This window comes from Anthonomus grandis, chromosome 5, assembly GCF_022605725.1.
Source record: "Anthonomus grandis grandis chromosome 5, icAntGran1.3, whole genome shotgun sequence".
Taxonomy (NCBI): Eukaryota; Metazoa; Arthropoda; class Insecta; order Coleoptera; family Curculionidae; genus Anthonomus; species Anthonomus grandis.
Genome location: NC_065550.1, coordinates 28,856,127 through 28,882,723, shown reverse-complemented (window position 1 = coordinate 28,882,723; position 26,597 = coordinate 28,856,127). Strand labels below are relative to the sequence as shown.

Here is a 26,597-nt window from a genome sequence, read left to right as displayed (position 1 = left end):
ACTAGCACTTAGAGGTCATGATGAAAGAGAATTCTCAGAAAATCAAGGAATATTTAAAGAGCTAATTAACTTTACTGCAGAGCTCGACAATACATTAAAGGAACACTTGCGTACGGCTACTGTTTTTAAAGGGACCTCAAATATTATCCAAAACGAAATTCTCGATAGTATGTTACAAGTATGTAGAGAAGAAATTTGCAAGCAAATTGAAAATGCTGACTATTTATCAATCCAATACGACGAAACCACCGATGTCTCGAATTATTGTCAAATGGTGTTAATATTAAGGTATTTTTATGAAGGATCTATCCGTGAACATTTTTGTGGTTTTTTAAGGGTTACAGATAAAACAGCCACTGGATTAAAAACATGCATAGAAGATCAAATTGATCCCCTAGTTTTAAAAACTCCTCAAAAATTGATAGCACAAACTTATGACGATGCAAATGTTATGAGCGGCTTGAACAACGGTGTTCAAGCTCAAATTAAAAAAAAATACCCAAATGCTCATTTCATTGTTATGCCTATCAATTAAACCTAATAATGCAGAAATCGGCATCACAAAATGCTAAAGTTCGCGTGTTCTTTAGTAATCTCTCAGCAATACCCGTTTTTTTTTTTCAAACTCATCTCATCGGTGTGACGTTTTACAAGAAATCATAAATAAAAGATTACCAAGGGCGGTTGTTACTAGATGGAACTATAATATTCGCACAGTTAATTTTGTTTATGAAAATCGCGAAAAACTTATAGAAGTGTTTGAAGAAATTGAAAGTAGGTGTGAAAAAGGCGTTACGTCAAATGAAGCTTCCGGTCTACGAAGAGCATTGGAAGATCCAGAGTTTGTATTTTGGTTAACACTTTTTCACAGAATTTTACCACACGTTGATATACTGTACAATCAGCTTCAATCTAAAAATAAAGACAGCGTTCAGTTGCAAAAAGAATTGTTAATTTTTGAGAAAAATATTTCTAATATCCGAAATAAAACTGATTCGATTCAAAAAATTATCGAATCCGAATTTCCTACGCCTAAGAGAAGACGAACCGATGATAATTTTCGAAGTGTTATTGCCAAAGAAATTTGTGATACAATTACAACTCAAATGAAGGATCGTTTTTCCTATCGGGGTCATTTCCAAGCCGCTTACTTGTTTAATACAGAAAAATATTCAGAATTTTCAAAAAAGTTTCCTGTAGCAGTTTTAGATGATGTAGCTTCATTTTATCCAATGCTGACCAAATCAAGGCTAAGAACAGAATTAGAGGTAATCTATTCGACAGATGATTGAAAAGAAATTGTTGGAGCAATGAATCTTCTTTCATTTATCATGGACAATACCCTTCATGAGACGTTTATTGAAACGTCAAAAATATTAAAAATTATCGTGACAACTCCAATGACCACGGCAGAAGCAAAACGTACTTTTTCTACGCTTAAACGCATAAAGACATTTTTGCGAAATACCATGCTTAATGATAGACTAAATGCTCTGGCTATGATGTCCATTAATCGAAATTTGGTGCATGAAATAAATAATTTTGATGACAAAGTATTAGAAAAATTTATTTCCATGAAGGACCGTAGAGCGGATTTCTGTTTTAAAAAATAGCTCCTCTCGCTTGTTTATAATGTGTAAATATGTTATTATAATAAAATGATCTCGAAATTAGTATTCTAAAATATACCTAAACATAACAATAATCCATGTAAATAGTAAATACTTACCTTATTTTTATGCCTCCTTTTTCGTACTAAGAAAATGCCTTTATTCTTAGTGAACTGACTTATATGATATTAAAAGACTACTCTGGTATTACAGTTTCTTTTTTCGTTGAGTTCAATCAATCCTGGATTTAATTAAGGTAAAAGAGATAGGTAAACTTTTATTCAAAACGTGCCATTGTTTTCGTTTTTTTTGTTTCATATGATATCATTATTAAAAAAAAAGAGACCATCTTTTAACGAGTTTTAGGCGTGGCGTTGCAAAAATTTATTTTTTTACTGTGCCCCTCCTGGCACAAACCTCACGACACGCCACTATTAAGCGGCCCATTTTCTTTTTAACACTAAGGTTTTTACCATATAATCCAAAGTAGAAACCATAAAGTATAAAGTGTAGACCAAACTACTCATTGATAAATATAAATCTAAGACCATCAGTCATTGACAATTAGGAAATCTAATTTCGCCTGTAATGGCAACATTGTCACAACATAGACATAGGCGGTGACTTTATATGCTTTTTCATAATATATTTATTTTTAAAATAAAATATTTAAAATTTTTAGGTTTATGGCTTATAGTAAATATAATTAGCTATTTTTTAATTGTTAGAGTAAAGCTTGAATAATTAGGAAATCAATATTTAATAAATATACATTTCAAATTATGATATAGTTTCTTATAGGGAGTGCAATCTGATACGGTATATCTGTGTGTATATTTTTGATTTTTTTAAATACGTTGACCTTATCCTTGATTATAAGTCTATGACTTTTACTATCAGCCATATTGAAACTAAACAAAAACAAACACTAAATTGTCCTAAAAAAACATAAGGTATATACTGTAAAAAAGAATGAAAACAACTAATAAAATTTATTTTAATACACTTATATAGCTTCACTGAACTGACCAGGTGCGGAATGGAAATTCGTTGTTTCAACCGTTTACGAGCGGATATGCACGGATTTTTCTGGCATAGCGATTTTAAAATACTTAATAACTCAACTTAACTCATTCAAACTTTTCTCCCCTTCTGCATAAATTAGCAGATAGCAAAAACCTACTAGATGGCGTACTTAACCCAATTTCTCTCAAGACCCTTCAATTATCTTGAGTAAAAAAAAAATATCACTTTTTATGGCCTATTGGTGAACTAATATTAAAACAGGGCATTTACAGAAATGTTCTGCAATATTCTTACCAATGAAAGTCTGCTCGGTCAAATAAGCGTAATCCAACACTTCCGATCTCACCGAGCAACTCAACTCGCTCAACACGACCTCAAAGTTCCACGTGCTCGTGTAGCAACTCACATTCTCCAAACTGACCGTCAAAAACTTTTGACTTTCCGGAAAACTGTTGTCGCACGTGTACTTCCTTAAGCACTCCGGCAGTTTCACCCTGGTGCCTTTGGGGAAGTAATTATATAGAGCGAGTTCCAGTTTGGTGATATAGAGGGCGACATTCAGATTCGGAATGAGAGTTTTATTGAAATACGAGTCGATTCTCATACAAGCGGCCAAAGCTCTGGGTGAAATTTGACCTTTGTCCAAAATCGGCTCATCCGAGGTGTCATCGATGGTGTTTATTACCACCTAAAACGGGTTAATTAAATGATGTTTAAAAATGAGTTTGGTTAATTTACCCTCCAGGTGCTAGCCACTACGGTTTTTGGGTTGCCATCGGGTAAAGTTAAGTGGCAAATTTCGCTTTCGGAGAGGCAAAACTGCGTGTAGGGTAAGTAGCAATTACGGCACTCGGACCAATACTCCAAATGACATAAAACGGATAAACTGTCGTGTGTGTTCAGCGCCATCTTATAAGGCACGGGGAAAATACGGACTTTTGTTAGGGCCCGCGGTTGGGGGTAGCGCCACGCCATTGCCGAGATGTTCTTTGTCCAAAACATGACCTAGAAAAAAAAGAACCTAGAAATATTGTCCAGGAAGTGATCAGCGCCATCTTAGCGATAAGACGTAGGCACGTGGCGGGGTTAAATCTTTATTAGAATTTACCCATTTAGAGCGCTATAAAAAGTGCATAGAAAATCTAAGTCGGTAAGAGTGAACACCCTTTTTGTTACTCAGCTTTTTCCATACTTACATAGATTTTTTTCTGTTATTTCTTATTTTGCATGTAATCTATCTATAGTCGAAGTCATTTATAATAGCCAGTGACTCATTCTTAGCATTAGGATGCGCCAAGTGAGGCAAAAAAAGAGGGAACGAAATTCAATGGCGGCAACAATTTCTCCTCTTTAATTATTAATTATTATACCTATGATACTTCGACAACTTTATCTGTGTCTCGAAAAGGAATTTATGGGGCGTGCCGTATCTATTAAAAAGTTTTAAAGCAAAGCTGTCATATTGATCCCCTAAAAACACAATATTTTTTTAATCTTGTATATGCTATTAATTAATTTATCATTGTATATGCTAATTAATTCTTTAAAAACTAAAAAAAAAGATCTTTTTATAGGTTCAATCTTATTCAATTTGAATAAAAAAATTATGATATTGGATTGGCAATAATTTAGATTGCCAATGCTGTATACGACAACTATTTTCGCATATCTATTAAAATAAAACCAATATGACAACATAGCACGGTAGAGGTGCGTCGCGCAATCGACAGGTTATCTGATTGGCTCGGTTACTACAACAGTAAAATCACGGCCGTTTCGCGCCGAGCCAATTTTTAAACTGATTGGCCCTGGGGCCCAATTCTTGACGGCGATAGAATAGAACGATTAATAGAGCATCCCTGAGGATCGATCCCTAACTTATCTCTACGCCCTCGCGTCACATCTTAAAATTTGTATTCTCGACAGAAAAGGACAGAGCAAATTTCAAGGGAAAGCGTAGCCGTGTTGCCAAATATTCGAACCAATTATAGAAGGGTATTTTTGACATTTCAGATTGTGGGCGAGCTTGTTTTTTAGTAGTGGGGATAGTTTTATGGGCTGTTGGTTTTCTTGCTGTTTAGTGTTTTCATTTAAGGCTGTTTATTTAGTTTGGTGTTTTTTCTTGTTTTTATTCATTTTTTTTTCATCTTTTAAGACTGATAAAAAGGGGTCACTTTGTGAAAGATTATTTCTCGGAATTCTCCAATATTCATTAGCATCTTCTTGGTTTTGCTCAACAATATCACGCACCAAGCATTTAAGTTCATCTTGGTAGCAAATTAGAAAAGCAGAAATGCGATAAAAAAAACTACTTGAAATAACCGCATTCAAAGACAAGAGAAACAATATACATTCATAAACACCACCACCCCATAAAATAATAAAAACAAAACAAAATTTACCAAAATTACACATGACATGCAAAGTGAAATTAGTGCGCTTGCGTTACATGCGATATATAAATCGTTCCCCGCAAAAAAACCAGTAGAAGAAATTTTGATCTCCAGGGAGCAACCTTCCTATCGATTTTCAGTAGAGCCAAGTTCAAGAATACTGATTTTGTGTTTTTAGTAGAGCCACGCCCCTTTCTATTAGCTGTTCTACTCCCCGGTTTTCAAGAATTGGGGCCCTGATGTGTTCGAGACGTATGTGTTTTACGTCATCCTCGGGTTTTTTTTGGAGGCGGTCCGCTACGACAAACAGAGACGTAGATATATTTATTATTTGTTTTGTGCTACACGTGTTTATGAGACTTTATGAAATTTAAGTTATTTAAATTTTCTGAAAAATAAAAAATAGCAGGCCAATGGAGTGGTCATATTTATCTCCCGTCTCACCTACACCCCTAAGCTTCAGATAACTTGTCGACCTATAACAAATTTCGGCACGGCAACGTTAATGGTCGAAAAGAAATCGATCGTTCAGTGTTGCGACCTCTGTACCGTCGTCGATCAATATCAATTTAAGTACAAAAAATTTCGCTGACTACGAACTTTCTTTAAAGTAGATATAGGCTGCTTCAAATATTCCGTAGGCTAAAAGGTACCCCCCAAAATAAATTTGGAACCAGTACGCATTTCTTATTAACATGTACTGGTTTTATGTATAAGAGCGACAATTTGTGTGTGTAAATGCTATTATAATTATCTAAATAAAAATTTAAGCTGCTCTTGTTTTCGACGACTATAAATAGCTGATACTTGACACGGACCCCGATAGAGGGAGCAGCAATAATGCCGGCCGCAACACACGCTCTGCACCAAATACAACCACACAAGTCAATAAAACTCACCAAAAAATTGACAATTAGCAAACAGCAGTTGATGGTCTTTCATAGTCCTTATTCAAAACAAAAATGCATTCGATAAAACTAATAAGGCAGAGCATTAAAAATAGCAAATATACAAGAGATACATAAGAGCAAACGAGTTTTTGTAATCTAATTTTTAAGAAAATAAAAATGTTGAAGGAACAATTCCAGCAAGTTAAGTTGTCATTAAAGGAATCCTAATTGACATGATAGTAAACGATTTTGTAAATGAAGTCGAATCAGATGTCAGGGTTACGTCAGCAAGAAAAAACGTGAAAAAACGAAAGAAAAATAAATTATCAGGGACAGATGGGATATATGCCGACACAAACACTAATAGTTACTTTTGAGAGCAAGAAACGTCCAAGAGAGGTTATAATTGACTACTATTTGTCACCTTGATGAATGCCAAGTTAATCAAAAGCAAAGAAGTACTAAAAATACTGAAAGTTTATAGCCTTAAGAGGGTCTCCAAAAGTTGTTGATGCCCGGAGGAACTTAACCCCTCTTACCTGAAACGCCCAGAGAAGGAATCCTTCACAATGCTGCTAGCTCAAGCCGATGTGGGTTCTAGCTTCTTTCTCAACCAAATGAACCAAAATTTCTTAGGTAGTAACTACCCAAGAGTTACCCAACTAAATGTCAAAATCAGTATGGCGCCACTAAGTTTTGGATTTTATATAATCCCAAAGGACGCCCAATATTTATCAAAATTTATTTAGGCAAGTTCAAAACGAAACTTGGAAAACAAAATCAAAGTCAAATCAGTATACACTATTGTTTCCAAATTACCTATGATATTCCAACCTACTCAACTCAAGTGAAAAACAAATTAACAACAGAAAATAACAATTTATTTAAGTCTTGATTATCACAGAGAATTATGTTATGTTATTTATTGTTAAGAGGAATAATTATTTAAGTTGGTAATAAGGAACCACAACATCACACAAAAAATACACAATCAAAGTGTGGTTGTCGAAATAAAACAAATTATGTTACACCCAAACTTTGGGGAATGAAGCTTCAATTCAATTAAACTAATAACTTACATGGCCCGGTATATCCCGCCACGGACATTGACCTAAGCAAAAAAAAAAATAACAACCCTAACTGTTGAAGCTTCCCCACTTAAAATTACCCTTTTATTAGTTTACTCTAATATTTACTAGCTAATCTGAGAAAATTTGACATCTTAGGAGTAGTCTGAAAATAAATAATATAACTCAAGTATATACTCGTAGTACTACGAAGCCGGCTGCGTCTTACCTCACAGGAGTCACTTGTCACATATATATGTACTCTTATCAGTAATATTCAATAATAAAATAGCATCGATTAAATAATGTCAATAAAATTTTAAATAAGCTTATGTATGTATCTCAACTCAAAAGATAAAAGTTGTGATAATAAAAATAAAATAAGTGAATAAAAAAAATGTTATGTTGTGTCACCTAGCTCCACACACAGCAGACTACTTCAGATTCGAGACTCTCCCAGACATCCAAGAAAAACTGCAGGCTTCCAAGCTTCACCTCTTCCACTTCACAAGCTCTGGTAGTGGTCTAGGTTAGACGTTAGCTCACAGTTGCTTAAAATCTCCTTCTAGATTAGAGCCAGTAGAGTACATAACCCCAAAACGAAAGCACCATGTGGCCTGAAGAAATCAGGTCCGTACAAAAAAAATCCGTCCAAAATCCATGTTATGTAGCTTTGCTAATTAAATTGTCCCCTGCCAATGCCAATCAGAACCGCTATTTTGCCGATGTTCGAGGGCACGTGAAAAATTATTAGGTTTTAAATCGCCATAAAGGCCAGTAAATTCAACAAAACAACAAATTATAGCATTACGCCCAAAAAGTTGATTTACTATCACCACATTTAGTCAATTATATCCCCATATGGGTAAAATTCACACGAATTTCAAAAAGAACTAAAGCACTCTTCACTTCATGACGGCGGTCTGGGAAAAAGGAACGACCGCAGAGGTCAAACCCGTATTTAAGCAATCACGCACAAAGTGTATTGCCAATCGAAATATATAACAAAATAACTTAACTTTTTTTATAAGTACCATAAAACCTTTTATAAAAAATAAATAACAAAATTTGTGGCCCAAGGAAGTTGGCAATGAAAATATGTGTCACTATGACAATCAATTTCGATTTTGCCTAGACCAGCAACTTCTTGCTATCTTCCAAGAAAACTAATATTTACATTAGATAAAAAGAGACAAAAATTAGATAGGTCAGTCCGAGTAAAATCAACCAGCATATCTGGTATGGTCAAACCAAAATCAGATATTGTACTATGAACAGTACAACATACACAATAATTGTACATGCCCAATTAATCATTATTCGTTATAAAATAATTAAATAAAGTATGGAATAATCAATATGGGACATAATTTAAATTCTAAAATATTTCTTTAGTCCAGAACAGGGTTTTATAAGAGTATAAATAAAATTTCATTGACAACCAGTACAATATGAAGCTGAAATGTACAAAACTAAATGTGTCCTTAAAAAAAAGAATACTGCAATTTGAAATGGCTAGAGAACAGAACCATGGGTTACTTGGGAGGCTATTACAGAGAGGGCATTACTAGTATCAATCATTAATATTTGTAAAATATCTATTTTGAAAATATAACTATAATCAGTGCTTTTAATAAAGAGTATAAAATGCCAATTTTAACCTGTAACAACCTATAAACATATACCGGGTGGCACAGCAACCATATAACAGCTTTTAATTTTTTTGGGTTAGATTAATTATCATAAAAATTAATTATAAAAAAATATTAAAAAATTAAGATAATTTTATAATATTTTATACTTTTAAAATATTATAACTACTAAATGCATTTTATGTAGGTATATTAAATAAAATTTTTCAGCTTCTACCAGCTAAGTCAAAACAGTTAATGGTTATTGATAACAACAAAAAATGGTAATTAAACACGCATATCGACAATTTCTAAAGACCAGCATATTTAGTTAAAATAACGCGATGTCCATGACCATCTAGATGATTTACATTAAAATCACTTTTAACTTTCACTTGTCAAATAAATGTCAACTTGTGTCATGTCAATAAATCAAAAGAGAACAACACAAAGTCTTGGTCTCAAAAAATTATTTTATTTGTGAAAGTGGTGTTTCACTCCCGACTGTGTCAAATATACAAACACACTCAAGACACTCTTTGAGAATATGGACGACTTCTTTCAATTGTGATATGTCCATGAAAATAGAATTTTAATGCGGGGCGAATGGCATAAACAAATAAATAGGGATTCATTAAAAATAAGAAAGTTGTAGGTATTTCCGGTTCAACTGAAAATTAAAAGAAATACTTTATGTTAATTAAGCAGAATCCTAGCCTATGCACATATCATTATGAAAACTCAAATAGAGCCCCACCAATAGATAATAAATGTCAATCAAAGAAGTCACCATCCCATATTGGATCACCAACATCAATCTTTAGCTTTCTATCACAAAATAAACATGAGCAGGATACGAAAGAATGTCAAATTGTATCACAGCAAAATTTCACAGGGTTGACTAGAAATAAAGGTCAAACGAATACAAGTCAAACTGGCTTATTTAAAATCCAGAAATAACAGGGACAGAAACAAATGTTAAAAAGAAATTAATGTACGATATTGAAATGACAAGAACCCATAGTAGGAGATGATCACAGTGAACATTGACAAGAACAAACTTAACCTTAAACTTATTACTTCAAATATAAATGGTATTATACACAAACGAAAAAAGAACTAAAAAATATAATGAATACATGTCAAGTGGATATAGCGCTGATAAAGACTCAAATTAGGAAAAACTATTAATCTTAGGAATTATACATTGGAAAGACAGGACAGACCAAATGGACCAGGACATGGAGGCACAGGCATAAATGGAAGCTGCAAACCTTCAAAATATTATGGTTATCCTGAATGATGGCAGTCGAGCAAGACTTACACAGGATGGAAAGAATTGTCCAGACCTCACAATGGCATCAGCACACATTCCACTGACACTTTAAGTGTCATAAAGATCCTAGCAGTAGTGATCCTCCCAATAATCCTCAGACTAGACTGATATAGTACAACAAATTATCCAACCACAGCAGGACTACTAAATATGGAAATTAGGATGAATATAGGAGAATGCTCCAAGACATATATATCCATGACACCTGGATTTCATAAATAAATGAGGCACCGTATGGAATCAAAAATTCTGCTTTGCTCTGCATGTAATTATATAATGCTGGTACAACTTTTGATTGTTTGAATTATTAGCTATGTCCTTTTTATCCTGGCTAGTAGTCTGTAATGCTCTGAAAGCTACAGAGCGAGAAGCGTGTCTATGCTTGTTTTCCCTTTTTAAATCCTCGAATGGTATTGTAAGGCAACCTTATGGAACATAAGAGATGAATCTCAGATGTACTACTGGAACATTTTCATTTTTTTCATTAAAAAATGTGGAGATTTTATAGGATTTTCCTGGGAGTTCATTAAAAAAAAAGACATTTTTTATTGATTTTTTATTTATTCATGAAAAACTGGAATAAGGGGATGAAGAGACATTGGAAATATTTAAGAAAATGTTTCGAGTAACGTATATTTTAAGGACACATGCCATTTTTCTTTCAAGTATTCTGGAATTTTACTACATTTTCCGGCGAATTCGTTCGATTTGAGAAATGCTCGATAAAAATTAAGTTTTCCAAAGTATCCAGAAAAATCAATAAGAATTCTTAAGGAAAATTGGGTATATTTAAAAGAATTCGAAGTAAGAAATTTCGAATCAAAATTTAATTTTTCAAAAATCTGGAAGAACTCTGAAGGAAAATCATTCCAGGAGCGTCCATTTTAATGGCGCATGCCTTTTCTGGAAAATTTTCGAAATATTTTGGGATTCCACAGGATTTTTCTTGGAATCTATTCGAGTTAAGGAATGACCTAGAAGAAGGTTAAAATTACTGCTCGTTTAATAATAAAACAGACGTTAAATCCTTAGAATTATGACTTTACCTTACCTGATAGGGCAAAGGCATTTCATCGGTATTATCGCTATTCGAGTCGACAAACTGGAACGCCCCAGCCCTCAAATCGTCCTTATAATGTTGATCTTTCTCGACAGCTTTGGTATCAAACGTTGCCAGCTCCTCATCAGGTTTATCCTCGCGATTTGGCAACATGGCCGTGAACTCTTGCAGATCTTTTATGACCATTTCCAGACATCGGATCTGTTCAGCCGTGACGTCTACTAAAATACATTCGCTCTCCGCGGTCAGCTGAATCTATATTTTAATAAATTAATTAAAATATAAATTTGATGTTTGTATGTAAATCATATTTGAGGAAATTTTGAATTATTACCTGCGGTTCGCTATCAGAGTCCTGCCAAGACTCCCAAAAAACGCACACGTCGAAAGTGACAGTCCACGGATTGAGCAGTAACTTGCGAAAACTGTCATAAATAACTGTCAAAGTTAAACAATCGAATGTGGTCATCAAACATAACTTTTCCGGTCTGGTGGCTAAGAAGAGTTGACTTTTCAGTTCGCGCATGCCCACGTGCAACTCGTGGCCGCTTTCTGACGTAACCGCCAAAATTAGTTGATCGAATTTAAGTGAGAGGGAGTTGGTCGAGCCTAAAATGTTATTCCATAACGTCATAATCAATAAATAAACTTTTCCCTCCTACCTAATAAGGTTTTAATGCGGTAAAACTTGTTGAAAGTTTCCACGTTTTTCGCCGCTCTCAGTGACGCGGTTTCCTCTCTTTTCATGCTATTGGCAGCCTTTAATAGGGCCAAAAAACTCTCAGAACCCCCGCCGCTATTAAAAGTATCCACCAGTTTATCCTTAATCGACAACAGATGGCTCCATTTGGACATCTGGCAAAGCACCTTGGTCGGTTTCAGGATTTCCAGTTCGATTTTCGAGTTTTTACCTACGCCTGTAAACAATCCAGAATTTATTAGTCATAAGGTTATAATTGTTTTGTGATTTTAGAACCTTTAATGTATTTTAGGGTGAAAAAGGCGGGCAGGATGCCATTCTGGGGATTCGGAGTGCCCAGTTTCGTTTCCAACAGACTTATTGGGAAATCGTTCGGGCAAGGGATGTGAGTCACGTAGGTATATTCCGGACCGCTCAGTTTGAAGTTTATGTCAAAGCAGGACACCTAAAATGGTTTTTATATTATAATATAGTAAAGTTATAAAAAGGGAAGACCTGACGAGCAGGCAAACAAATATAATAACACTTATTGGACTCAATACCAAAGTTACTTAGGGATATTCCTAATATCACTACTGAAATAAATATTAGAGAAAACCCTAGAACTATCCTACTAACTCCAGTAAGGCCAAATGAAACTAAAAAAATAGTTTTGAATATTAGTAAAAAGCATAGTTTTGTTGATGATGAGTGAAATTCCTGCAAGTCTTGTTCGTCAGGCTTTCCCCGCTTCTGTTACAGTTATTTATTATTTAATAACTAAATAATGCATGTATTCTCAAAACAATTAAACTTATTCTCCTAATTCCTTTGATAGTTACATATATTTGTTTAACATCAGAAATTTTAGCGATAAAACATAAAAAAATTAAAACTTGTTTTTGCAGATTGTCATAGAGTCTTGAGATTTTGTTATACAAAAGAGTGGAAACATTTTACTAATTCTATAAAATTTTCTTTGGTTATTGGTCCACCTTAATCACTTGTGGTTTATTGAAGTATTAGCAAGTTCAATGCCAAAGTGCAAGTATTATGACGCTGACGTTAAACAGAAAATAATTATACTATTCCAAAAGGTGTAAAACAAATTGACATTTCTAAATATCTTAACATAAAAAGGGTACTGTAGATATTAATATTAAGCGTTATTTATTTATAAAGAGGAACTGTAAACTTGCACTTAAAAGTGAAAGAAATAGACCAAGCAAATTTATTAAGGCCCAAAAGGGACTCGACAAAAAATAAAGAACTTAAGGAGGGATACCTGCACGTAAAGCTTAATGACATAAGTGCTAGATGTTGCCTTATAAAGGGAAATCTTCATAGTGGACGTGCCGTTAAAAAAACACTGTTGAAAAGGCATAGAATGACCAGATTAAAGTTTGATAAATATTACAAAGACTGGACGCTAAATCAGTGGGCTTTAATACTCACTAGTCAGAATTGAAAGACGTATGAATACTCAAAACTATGTTGACATATTGGAGAGTAACTTGTTGTCGCATGGAAAGGATCTACAATTGTCATGGATAATATACTATTCGAGTATAATTCAAGTAATTGAGATAAAATTCTAGTATTGGATCTTTAGCAACAGTTGCATAATCAAATCAGAAAAAGAAACATCAAAAATCCAGAATGTTATCTATGGCAACATTATCAATAGAGTTTCTTAGAGCAACATTTGTTCTAGCACTGCTTAACACATTAGTTTTGCCTATTCTAATTTAAGAATTTATTCAATACAATTAATTTTTAATAATAATTTGAAAGCATAAGATAATCTAAATCAAACAAAATTATATGTAGCTTATTGTGTAATATTTCAACTTTTTGAAAATTGATTGACAACAGATGCCCCATACTGGTACAAGATATCGCAAAATTGAAAGGCTAATACGCGTTATATATTTTATATTTAACTGCATTACTTAGGAAATGTTTAGATTTGTAAAAAGCTTTAGTGAAAGATATTATTTTATTTTTCGTATGTTCAATATGGTTACTCCAATCAGATTCTCATCTAGTCAAAACCCAAATTTAGATTTATATTAAATTGATTTTTTTTGTTAAAAAAGAATAATTTCTAAAACAAAAAAAAAATTTTACATTTATTTAGGAAGATAAATTGGTCCAAATTGATTTAAAGCTTATTCGTATATCACAATTACTATCAGCAAACGTATAATACTGGGTTTGTGTTATAAATCAGAGATATCAGAAAGTGCATTGGGTATTCCTCAAGGCGCTGTTTATAATCTTTTTAAATATTATATATAAATATATATTGAATAGAACTAAATTCTTAGGAAGTCATATAGATTATTTTAAGCACTGCTCACAAGATTTTCATATCTTTGTATCGCCTTAATAAAATCTGTTACTGTTTGAGTACAGTATCAAAACATTTGCTAAGATACAAAATATTTTTGTAATACAGAAACAAGTTATAAAATGTTCAGAACTCAATCATCTGGAAGTATTTTTAGAATTAAGGGGATATTAACTATTTATGTTCTATACATATTTGAAGTAATTTTATTTGTTTTAAAGAACAAAAATACATTTGAAAATCTAATTTTTACTCATAATTATGATACAAGAGCGCAGTGCCTTATTTACCAATGACACAGATCAATACTATATGAACAACATGCGATTATATAACAAGCCAGATAATGATTTTACCATTGAAAAACATTTTAAAAGGAAATTGAAAAAGTAACTGATCGATCACTAGTTTTTGTTACGTATTATAAATACCAATTATTAGAAATTATTGTGCAGTTAAATGACAGAACAAAACTGAAAATTACAAGTGGGCGCCAATAGGCCCAAACTTGTGAAAATTAAGGGAAATTCATAATTTATTCACACAGCCTTAATATAAGAAAAGCCTACGCGTCATTAAAAACTTCTCTACCCTCATCGACATTTACTGCCAATGCGGCAGAAAATTGAGCTTACAGATAGTTTGGTTTTGGGTTTTTTTGTTTAGATCAGGATCAGCAAGATAGGATACAGAAAGTCCAGAAATCATGTCTTAGGTTTATTTTTTTTAAAGAAGTATCAACCAGTAACATATAAACTACAGGAGGCAAAATGGTTGGATATGAAAAAGAGAAGAGACTTGCACTGTTTAAATTTTTTCCATAAAATAATTAAAACTAAAACTCCTCCATATCTTGCTAAAAAAATTACATATCGAACGGATATTCACAACCTAAATCTCATATTTAAAGGGCTAATAACTCCTCCTCAGCATACCACTATTCCAACGAAGCTTATCCTATAATGCCTTTCGCTTGTACAAGGGAATACCTGACCAGTCTAAATCATAAAATATTAAACATTTTAAACAAAAAATTAAGTCATATTTGCTAAATCAAAATGTCTAAGAAATCTTCTCTGATATTATAGTCTTATTATAGCCAACTATTGTTATGTGTTTTTAATTTTTTTTTTGATTCATTTGAATTTTATTTTGTGTGAGTAATATTTTATAATAATATAAATAAAGTAAGGTAAAAGCTTGTATATATTTCACTTTAGAATACACACTATACTATACTATACACAGTATTTTTCACTACACAATATATTATTTTTAAAAAAATATATTATTCTTCCTAAAGGTGAATACAAAAAATTATAACAAAACTTGCATTTTTTACCTGAAATTTTCTTCCCAGTTGTTGTTTTGAATAAAACGCGTTCGGCTGCGTAAAACAAAGATACAAGAGGGGCTCGTATTTGTTAAAACTGTCACTTTTGTCGTCCGTACTTTCTTCAGACGCCTCGTATCCTTGATCCTCGTCTGTCTAAAAACAAAATACCACCAGGCTCAGAAGAAAATACTGGATTACTTTTAAGGGTGTAGTTTCATACGTGAATTTCACGCAAAAATCCGTATCGATGACAACATCCACGATAATATTAATATGGAATGGGTCATAATAAATAAACAAACTCACATTTAACAAACATATTCATGAAGTTGTTACATCTTCCTTGTAAACTCTTTGTTTTATAATTAAGTCAAAAGAAAAGACTTTAAAAGGTCGGACAGTCGTTATGTAATAGCCTAATTAATCTAAATTACTTTGTTCAGCAATGGTTTGATGAAATCTCTCTTTCTATATAAACTTTTTATTTAATTTTCTATTGTCTGTAGTATACTCTGGAGTTGCGAGCTGGGGATTTCGGTTTATTTTCAATCATTTTAATTTTTATAGACTGCATCACAGCATTTTTGCCTTTAGGAAAACTACTGCCTAAAGTTTGTGCAATATAGTACTCAAAATATGAATTTTGTTCCAATAAATGCACGAGAAAGGAAATAGAGAAAGATGTTTAATTAGAGAAAAATTTGATATTTATTTTTGTTAATAGATTGAATTAATTTAAATGTTTTTTTTGGGAGGTATTAAATCTTTATACTATAAATAATAATTATTATATTACATTGTACATACTTATTTTATTGTACAAACTTTAGGCAGTAGTTTCCTTAGTGCAAAAAATGCTGTGGTAAATTATTGTACAATCTATTGGCAATTATTGTTATTCTTATGTAATTTTTGGTATAAAAAAGGAATGATTGATGAAGTTGAATGTTGTTGGACAATTCTTGAAAAGAAATTCATATTTTTGGGTATTTTATTGCTTTTTTTTATAACTTTAGCTAAACTGAAATCCTTCCCAAGATGGATTCTTTAATGGGAAATAGATTTTTTTTTATTCAGAAGGAATTATTATTGATGAATATAAATGTTTTTTTGGCAATTCTTGAAAAAATAAACACATTTTAGGGTATTTTATTGTACAAACTTGGGGTAGTAGTTTCCTTATTGGGCGAAAATGCTGAGGTATATTACTGTATAATATATAGGCAATTTCTGTAATTTTGGGGCATTTTTAGTGGTTTTTTCGAATTCAAAGGGAATTATTGACGAAATTGGGTATATTGCCTAATTTTTGGAAAATATTGACAGAAAAAATGACATTCTTAAACTTAATTGCTTGGAAGAACACATTTTCTCTTATATTTTAGATCTTGTTACAATTATCGTTTGAACTCCTAAGATATGTAAAAAAAAAACTTTGGGAACACTTATACCACAACTGCATTGAATTATAAAATATAGTCTAATTTTTGGAAAATACAAAAGTGATAATTTAAACATAGATGGTAAAAAAAGTATAATATCCAATTAAATTATCCATAAATACTTCGGAAAAATATTTTTTCATCTTTCTTATTCACCAAAAAGTATTATTTTTTATTGGCTTATTTGGGTTGAAAAATATTTTTTGGATTAAATCTGGACACAAATACCATGACACCATATCCAAAAAAAAATTCATCCACACACCTCAGTCCAGTGTTATTAAATATTTTCCTTAATTTTATAGGAACAAACGTAGAAAAAACCATACTTTATAGAAACTTAAATTGAATGTAATGGCTAAAGACGTGTCTATACTATTTGACTTTAAATTCATTGCTAACTATGATAATTCTTAAATATTGGAATATCTAAAGTTACTTTCTTTGATCAAAAGAAGGACCAACCATCTTTAACATTTGTTTTATGTATAAAATATTAAATTAAATCCTGTCCAGATATATTTGCCCAAGTTGAATTTGCTATTCCTTAGAGAGCACTGAGACAACACGATTTGTTTTGTATTAGTTTTCATTTTTTTTTAAAAGAGAAGTGAGGTTTGATGTTTTTAATAGTGCATTTCAGTCTGTTAAGACTAATTCATTTAGAATACTTTAGTACTAGGTCACTTGTTGGGTAATCCTGGTTCTTGCGAAAACGAAAACTTATCCATAAACACCAAAACTGTTATCCAATAACATTTTCTCTGTCAATATTTTTTTTAAATTAAGCAACATACCTAATTTTATCAACAATTTCCTTTGAATATTAGAGAATATACATAAAAATAACCCAAAATACTAAAAATTGCGTACAGATTTTCAATTACTGACTTACGCATTTTCTTCCATTAAAGAAACCACTCCCTAAGGTGTGCACATTGCCCAAAAATACCCAATTTCATCAATAATTCTTTTTGAATACCAAAAGACACATAAAAATACACAAGAAAACCAATAATTGCCTACTAATTGTACAATAAAATACCACAGCATTTTTTGCACTTTTGAACTACTGCCGAAAGTTTATACTCAAAAAAGCGATTTTCTTTACAAAAAATAGCCAAAAACATCTAATTTTATCAAAGGTTTCTTCTTTCGTCTTAAATACATAAAAATACCTATACTCTATTTCAGAAGTGTATAGAGCAATAAACTGGGGAATTCCGTTCTGTTTGGCTACATTTCGTGGTAGTTCATAGGCGCAGGTACTTATAATATTTATGAATTTAATTTTCACGGATTAAATGCCTTTATTTTGAAAGAGATTAAATACTAAATAAATACTTTTAATCCTTTTGTATAGGTACCTATCTTTTAACGCTTTGTAACATGCAAAAATGGGGTCAGGTAATATATACAGACTATAAATACTTTTAAATCATATTTTAAACGTTAGTAGTCACTGCTACGCTGTAGTGTAATCACAATATTATTATCCCAATATTTAAAAAATGGAGCTATTCAGTCCAACGAAAAGATGTACTAAAAATTCTCCACTATCGCTGAGTGAAAAAGTTATTATTTTAAATGTACATGATTGCATAAAATACGATTACCCTAGTTTTACTGTGAAAGAAATTGTTGAAAAATGTTCTCGAATGAGTGGAATTGGAAAGTCCACCATTTTCATATTGTTGCGGGAAAGAAAAGTAGCAGGTCAAGTGGAATCTCCCAAGCAAAAGCCAGGACGACCTACAAAAGTCCTTGATGAAAATGCTAAATGTATAATTCGAAGAAAAGTTCACTCTTTTTATTTTAAAAAGGAAATACCCACCCTAGACAAAATTTTAATGGAGCTTGGCCGAGATGACAGTATTCCGTTGATAAGTAGAAAACTTTTATGGAAAACTTATGATTATAAAAAAATATGGATTTTGCCTGGGAAAAGCATAACCGCAAAGCACTTTTACTGGAGAGCGACGAAATTGTTTGTTGGAGACGACAATACTTGAGAAGTATCAAGCAGTACCGCAGGGAGCAAAAGAAAGTTTTTTATCTTGATGAGACGTGGATTAACGAAGGTTATATAGTCCAAAAAATGTGGCAAGACAAAAATATAACCAGTGCTCGCCAAGCTTTCATAGAAGGCCTGTCTACGGGTATTAAAGTACCTTCGGGAAAAGGAAAAAGACTTATAATCACACATATTGGAAGCGAAGAGGGATTTTTAAAAGAAGGTCTGCTAACCTTTGAGTCGACTCGCACAGGAGATTACCATGAAGACATGAACTCAGACGTTTTCGAGGACTATTTTGGTGAAATGATAAAATTTCTTCCGGCTAATTCGGTGGTGGTTATGGATAACGCAAGCTATCATTCACGGCGAATAGAGAAGACGCCAACTTCAAGTTGGAGAAAGCAAGAAATTATCGATTGGCTGACTGCAAAAGGTATTGCGTTTGAAGCAAATTTGATAAAAAAAGAACTGCTGGCAATAGCAAACTTACACAAAACTCGTTTCATGAAATACGCCGTGGAAGATATAGCCGAAAAATATAATATAACTGTACTGCGCTTACCGCCATATCATTGCGAACTAAATCCTAAAGAACTGATATGGGCGCAGGTAAAAGGATTTGTAGCAAGACAAAACACGACTTTTAAAATGAAATATGTTAAGCTACTGTTTGATCAAGCCATTACGGAAGCGACACCAGAGAATTGGCGAAAAGCAGTCCAGCATGTAATTAAGCAAGAGGACAAAATGTGGGATCTTGACAACCTCATCGATCAGACAGTCGATCCTTTAATTATAATGTCAAGAGGTGATGACAGTTCGTCAGATGACGAAGAAGACTACAATCTATTATAATTTAAAATTGTTATACACTGTTCAAAAAGTGCCAGATCCAAAAGTGACATTTTCAACTGTTTTACTCTACATATTATGTTCAATAAATTTGTGAAAAAAATATATTATTCCATTTAAACAAAAGTAACTTTCTAAAATAAAATAGCATTTAAGTACATTAATTATAAGGTAAAAAACAAGTCCCAGTTGCACGCCTTTGGCGAACCGTTTTCAATGTTTATCAGTGGGTAACAATGGGCAAAACTCATAAATTGACCCAAAACCGGGTGGCACTACCTGCAATCAACGAAAAGAAAGAATTTTACATTGAAACTAATACCCAACTAAGGTAGTGGCATAAAATATTGGTGGATCACCAGGTACCACTTTTGCATACCTAATGAGGTTTTATTGCTCTACACACTTCTGAAATAGAGTATAAAACATATCCCAGAGTACCAAAAAGTACCTATAAGTTGTACAATAAAACGCCTCCTACTAAAAATGGGAAGCTACTGACCAAGATTTATACCCTAGGCCCTAAAAAAGCAAAACTATTCTTTATTATCCCAGTTCACTAGATAGCCGTGAAACACCCGCGATATATCAAAAACCAGTGGCATATAAGTTATTAGAACCCTCTTCCTAATATTTTCTGACGTACAATATAAACGCCATACCCTTTTCGATATCCTTTTCCTCCGCCTGTGTTTGACAACACCACCACCGCTACGTTCATCCTCGCAATTGTACAACGTAACAGCAACTTTTCCCGCCGTAAAGGTGACCTCTAGCGGCACAGACAAAACGTAGGGAACAGTGTTCGGGGGTCGTGGAAAAATCTGCTGTTTCTCATTGTTACTGTCGGCGCTCAGTTGTCTCGTCAGGGAGTTTATAACCTAAAATGAAACGTGATTATTGAGTAATTGAATTGATAAATCCACCTGTACCTTGGACGATTGGACACTTTTGACGTCGGACGTTTCGAATCCGGAATCTTTACTGGCCCGCACCACAACCAATTCCTTTTCGGACAGTTTGTCGCTCGGTGCAGATTCAAATCGTGAATATGGAAATCTTATGGTCGGCTTTTTGTATATCCCATCCTATATTAAAGACCCACCTTAAACGTTTTTAATATATATAACATTGAGCTTACCTCGACTATTAAAGGCGTAATCAGTAAAACAAACTCGGTAAAAATCGTCGAAACCAACTTGATCTGCTGTAGGGACAAATAAACGAAAATATCGCTGACTAAATTCACTTCCGTCGCGTGGCCGCATATCGTGGTGTTATCCTTGTATACCATAGAGGGAGCCACCACTATCGTCAAGTCAAACCTGTAAAAAACCACCGTTATATATAGAGAACACTTTGACGTCATATATGAAGAGTTACTTCTCTAAAATGCTTTTCAAATTTAAAGAGGGCATCGTATTAGGTTGACCTTGCTCTAGAATGTTCCATTCTAACGCGGGGTTTTCGCTCATGCCTCGCAAATTCGATAATAAGTCACTTGAGGGCGTTAAAATCGCACTTATGTCTTCCCATCGGCCGGTACAGATTGATATACCCGTTATGTCCAGTTGGTATTGTCTGTCTTCCACTTCACTACCTGAGAGTAACATCAGAATATCATATTAAACAATAGCTATTAATTTTCTGATTAAAAATTTCAAAATTGGGTGGTAAGTATGCTTCAGAGAGTATCGGAAGTAAGGACATCTGGGCGCTCAATTTAGAAGATTAACCAGAGATGGAGAAGCTAATGGAATTAAGGTTGAAGAAGTTTATTGACGGACAGGATAAGAAACAAGAGGAATGAGACTGTAAATAAGAATAGCGAAACAAGATCATTAAATTAAATAGCAATGAAAACAAACTCCAAGTCACAGGTCTCAAATTTATTAAATTAAAGTCAGAGATTAGACGTGTTTTGCCCATACTAGGCATCATCAGATCCACTGTAAAAAGGAACAGAAACAATAGGCTTTATAAAAACTTGCCAGCTAAACCTAATTTACACTAAAATTACAAGCTAGTTCCTACCTTGTGTATTCACTAATAAAAAACAATAAAAAAGAAACAGAGAACAATACTACATGATACAAATCAAGGGTAGAAATTAAGTTCAAATTGGTAAAATCGGACGGAGACTACTTACTAGTAACATATGTAACATGAAAAGAAGGACGAGATTTACAACTTACAGAAAATCTTGATACGAAACAAAAACGAACTTTGTGACAATTAAAGAAGAATTAGGGCAAGAACAAAAAAAAAGATGCAAGAACTACAGATGAATGTATATGTATATGCCTCTCTACATTCCTTTATTGGAATTTAAGAAATAATGAAAGTGAAGGAAGATGAAGCAAAGAAGCATGGAATTCCAGTACTTAAATCAGTTTGAAACCATAAAAATATACCTAAAAGAAGTAGCTACAGATTTTGTAGATTTTGAATTATGATATTTGATGATCAACTTAATTTCGACGTATAGGTGCGAGATGAGATCCAGTACAGCTTATTTATGATAAGTATACCAATCTCTTAATTTGAATTATCCAATAAGCAACAACAAGCTAATTGAGTCCAACAATTTAAAGCCAATGTACTGCAAAAATAAGGATTTAGCTACATTGGAGGTTATGTATAGGGTATGCCTTTTTCTCCTTCAAAACAAGCTTTTGAAAAAGTCACCATCTTTTGTCCAAGACTAAATATGACCATTTTTAATGTTGACGACATTTACACACAAAAAAACGCTATGAACAAATTGAAAAATATCGTTTTATACTCAATAATTTCTCTTGAAAATTTGAGCCCGGGAGGTATTTATGGTCTCTGAATTTCTACATTTGTATAGAGTAGGAGTTCTTGAAGATTGATTTGAAGGTAAAAAAGTGATTCTTAATTCAGGATTTGGGCAGTTGTAGCTGTTTTGAATGGGGTAATCTTTTTGCTAATTTTAAAGGTTAAAGAAAGAGCATTTCTCACCCAATAATACCATGTAAGAATAATATCATAACATCACAAAATATTTTTTTGAGCATTGATAACCATTTGAATATGCAAAATGACAAAGTCTCCTAAATATTCAAGGATATTCTTAGAACGTTTTTCTTGGTCTACATAAACATTTAGTTGAATAAAATGATGGAACATGTTGTATGGTTAATACATCGTTTTCTGAAGACAGACTCAATCCCATTATTTATAAACCTGTGGTAATATTATTAAATTAACGAAAATTATTTTAGATCTTCGGATTACACCCAATAAGTTAAATTTATTGCTGGAAATCAAAAAATACAGTGAAACTTTCAAAAGCTTATAAAAATAACTTCAGGAACCTGAAAACTAGAAACATTATTTCAAATTAATAAAACACATACAAAATTACATAAAACCTCTGGAAGATTTAAAAAATGACACTAAAAGCCTGACAAATATAGAAAATTGTTGCCAATTCATGAAAAACGTCAATATTTAGTCCGAAGGCTCAGAAAACATGAAAAATCCACGAAATACATGAAAAATTATGTTAAATCTCTAGAAGATACCCAGTACGTTAAATTTATTGCTTTAAAGTCAAAAAATTAAGTCGAATTTCTGGCAGTAATAAAAAATAATTCCGGGGATTTGATATATATGAATATTTATTTGAATTCCCTGGAATATGTCAAATTCCTCGAAGACATCAAAAATTACTTCATACGCCTGAAAATCATGAAAAATCCATAGAATACATACAAAATTATGTGAAATTCCTGTAATATATAAAAAATTACTCCTGATGGCCGATAAATTAAAAAAAAATATTTTCATTGCCTAGACGACCTAGATCTGTAGTCCAAAAGCTTAGGAGACATGGAAAATAGCTCCAAAAGTCTAAAAAAACATGAAAAAATATATTCAACACCTGAAAGACATTAAAATTTATTCTAAAATAGTAGAAAACATTTACATTTTTAAAAACACGAAAGAAATTGCTTTTCTAGAGATTGCTTCCGAAAGCTTGAAAATACACTTTTTTTTTAAATCTATGCAAAGTATACAAATTCGCTTAGGAAGGGTGAAAAACACGAAAAATGGTTTGAAAAGCCTGGAAAATACTACTTAACCTACGATCAAATATTAGTGTAAATTCCAGAGAGTCCCACAAGTGTTTTCACATGCCTGGAATAAAATTGAAAATCAGTCCAAAAATTGTTAAAATTAAATGTGATAATAATTAGGGAATCTGGAATAATTTAACTAAATAGTACTTTTGCATTGAATCGGAAACTCAAGAAAACGTAGGAAATGGCTTTAAATGCCTGAAAGAATAAAAAAGTATTTTAGAAGTCTTGACAATATTAAAATCGAAAATTAACTCCAAAGTAAAAACGTCTTAAATAGTAGAATATTGATTTTAAGAATTCTGATTTTTCCAAAAATAGAAATTACTTCTTGAAATTCCCATTCAATAAAATCTCATGACTTCTCATGCATGAAGAAATCGCTAAAATTTGATATATTTCATAATATATCAAATTTATAGAATATAGATTAGAAATAGAATTTAGAATGACGAAACTAAGACAAAACCGTTGGAATTTTCCCGATAATGGCCATAGACACACACTAAGTTAAATTTATTGCTGGAAGTCAAAAAATAGAGTCAAATTTCTAACAGTAATAAAAAATTATCCAAAGGACTTGATATAATGAAAATTTATATTTATAAATTCCCTGCAATACGTCAAATTCCTGGACGACATAAGACATTACCCCGGACGCCTGAAAATCATAAAAACGCATAGAATACATACAAAATTATGTTAAATTTCTGTAAGATACAAAAAAATGCTCCTGAAGCCTAATAACTAAAGAAAAATTATTTTCATTGCTAGGACGACCTAGATCTTTAGTCCAAAAGCCTAGAAAATATGGAAAATAACTCGAAAAGCGTAAAAATATTGAAAATTGCCTCAAATCCATGGAAAACACAAAAATAGACTCCAAAAGTGTAAAAAAAAACATGAAAAAATATATTCAATACCTGAAAGACATAAAAATTTATTCTAAAATAGTGGCCAACGTAAAAAATCATTGGAAAATAGAGAAATTGCTTCCGAAAGCTTAAAAATATGAAAAATTATTTTAAATCTATACAAGGCATACAAAATGGCTTAGGAAGGGTAAAAAATATGAAAAACGGTTTCAAAAGCCTGGAAAATACTACTTAACCTAAAATCAATTATTAGCTTAAATACCAGAGAGTCCTACAAGTGTTTTCACATGCCTGGAATAAAATTGAAAATTAATCCAAAAATTGTTAAGATTAAATGTGATGATGATTAGGGATTTTTGAATAATTTAACTAAATAGTACTTTTGCATTGAACCAAAAACTCAAGAAAAAGTACGAAATAGCTTCAAATGCCTGAAAGAGTAAAAAAGTCTTTCAGAAGTCTTGACAATATTAAAATTCAAAACTAACCACAAAAGTAAAAACGTCTTAAATAGTGGACTATTAATTTTAAGAATTCTTGTTATTATTAATTTGTAAAATCATGAAGGAGATAAAAAACATATTTTTTACGCATACCTGGCACGTGTAAAATCCGTGCATGAGCCGCCTGATCATAAATATCGGGCCTTATGGGATTCCGACAGATGGGATTCACCGCCTGAGGGTTCAAGCTGATTTTTTGCAATTGCAACACCAGCACGTCGTGTAGAGTACCACTACCTGCATTAAAAAAATTATAATTTATTCCAATAACGACAATTATTTTCACACCAAGTTCTTACCGCATAGTTCTTTCGAGGGCATGATCACCCTGACATCCTGACAATCAAGATAGGCCAGCGGGAGCGTTTGATTGCTAACAGACGACAGAAAATTGACGTTCGTTGAGTCGGTCTTTCGAAGTTCTGGTGTATGACCGGGGATATTTAGGAGCGGAACCTTTATAAATAGGTTTATGGATATTAATTGTAGTGTCACTTTTACAAGCCTCTTGCAAATGAAGGAGAATATCATGAAAAATGTATTCGAGTTATTTTATTGTCCAGATCTTAACTAAGAAATTTTAAGCCTCACATCAAAAATAGACTCTAGTTTATCATATAAACGTATGTCGAGAAATGCTTTTTCTTAGAGATACATGGTCTTAAAATTATGAGAAAAAAAGTTTTTTATTTATAACTTGCTTGAAATATTTCTATGAAAGTTGGGACATAGCCTTTAAGCATCAAGGACCACTTTTTGCAATTCTACCAGTAGCGTGCGTATTGCATCGAGATTGAATAGTTTTAGAAAAAAAAATGATAGGCCACTGGTTTTTCCAAAAATAGAAATTACTTCTTGAAATTCCCATTCAATAAAATCTCTTAATAAAAAGATAAACCCGTTGGAATTTTCTCGATAGTAGCCATAGAAGCCGAGATATCGACCTCCAAAGTTTGTAATTTTTCATTTTTCGGGTATACCCCCGTATCGAATTTTTGCACCAAAAAGTGATTTTTTTCGAAATCGAACTAATTATACCATCGTCTTAATCTTGACACCCACATCACGAAAACACCGGGTTATAATGGGATTCGAGCAGAACTAACTGAATGAGAGCACTTTAAAAATTTAGAAAAAGTCACTTTTCGACCTCGTTTTTGAGGCCAAAAATGGGCTCCAAAAATGCGATATCTCAGCTAATATAAAAGCTACGATCTCGCGGATGGTCTCGTTGAATTCAGAATGGCGACACTAAGATAAAACCGTTGGAATTTTCCCGATAGTAGCCATAGGAGCCGAGATATCGACCTCCAAAGTTTGGGATTTTTCATTTTTCGGGTATACTCCCCCGTATCGAATTTTTTCACCAAAAATTGATTTTTTTAGAAATCGAAATAACTATACCATCTTCTTGCTTT

General features: G+C 32.6%; 1 protein-coding gene across 1 annotated transcript in view; it reads right to left on the bottom strand.

Annotated features, from left to right (window-relative positions):
• The window catches only part of LOC126735914 (intermembrane lipid transfer protein VPS13B), an 88,436-nt gene that overhangs the window by 24,723 nt on the left and 37,116 nt on the right, over nt 1-26,597 (bottom strand). The window contains exons 25-37 of the mRNA XM_050440037.1: nt 25,479-25,635; nt 25,273-25,416; nt 21,076-21,292; nt 20,834-21,017; nt 20,625-20,780; nt 20,355-20,573; nt 15,388-15,534; nt 11,990-12,158; nt 11,676-11,930; nt 11,348-11,622; nt 11,005-11,268; nt 3,375-3,641; nt 2,931-3,324 (exon numbers count right to left, since the gene is read on the bottom strand). Coding sequence (XP_050295994.1) covers nt 2,931-3,324; nt 3,375-3,641; nt 11,005-11,268; nt 11,348-11,622; nt 11,676-11,930; nt 11,990-12,158; nt 15,388-15,534; nt 20,355-20,573; nt 20,625-20,780; nt 20,834-21,017; nt 21,076-21,292; nt 25,273-25,416; nt 25,479-25,635 — 2,848 coding nt within the window. The remainder of the gene's footprint in view (nt 1-2,930; nt 3,325-3,374; nt 3,642-11,004; nt 11,269-11,347; nt 11,623-11,675; nt 11,931-11,989; nt 12,159-15,387; nt 15,535-20,354; nt 20,574-20,624; nt 20,781-20,833; nt 21,018-21,075; nt 21,293-25,272; nt 25,417-25,478; nt 25,636-26,597) is intronic.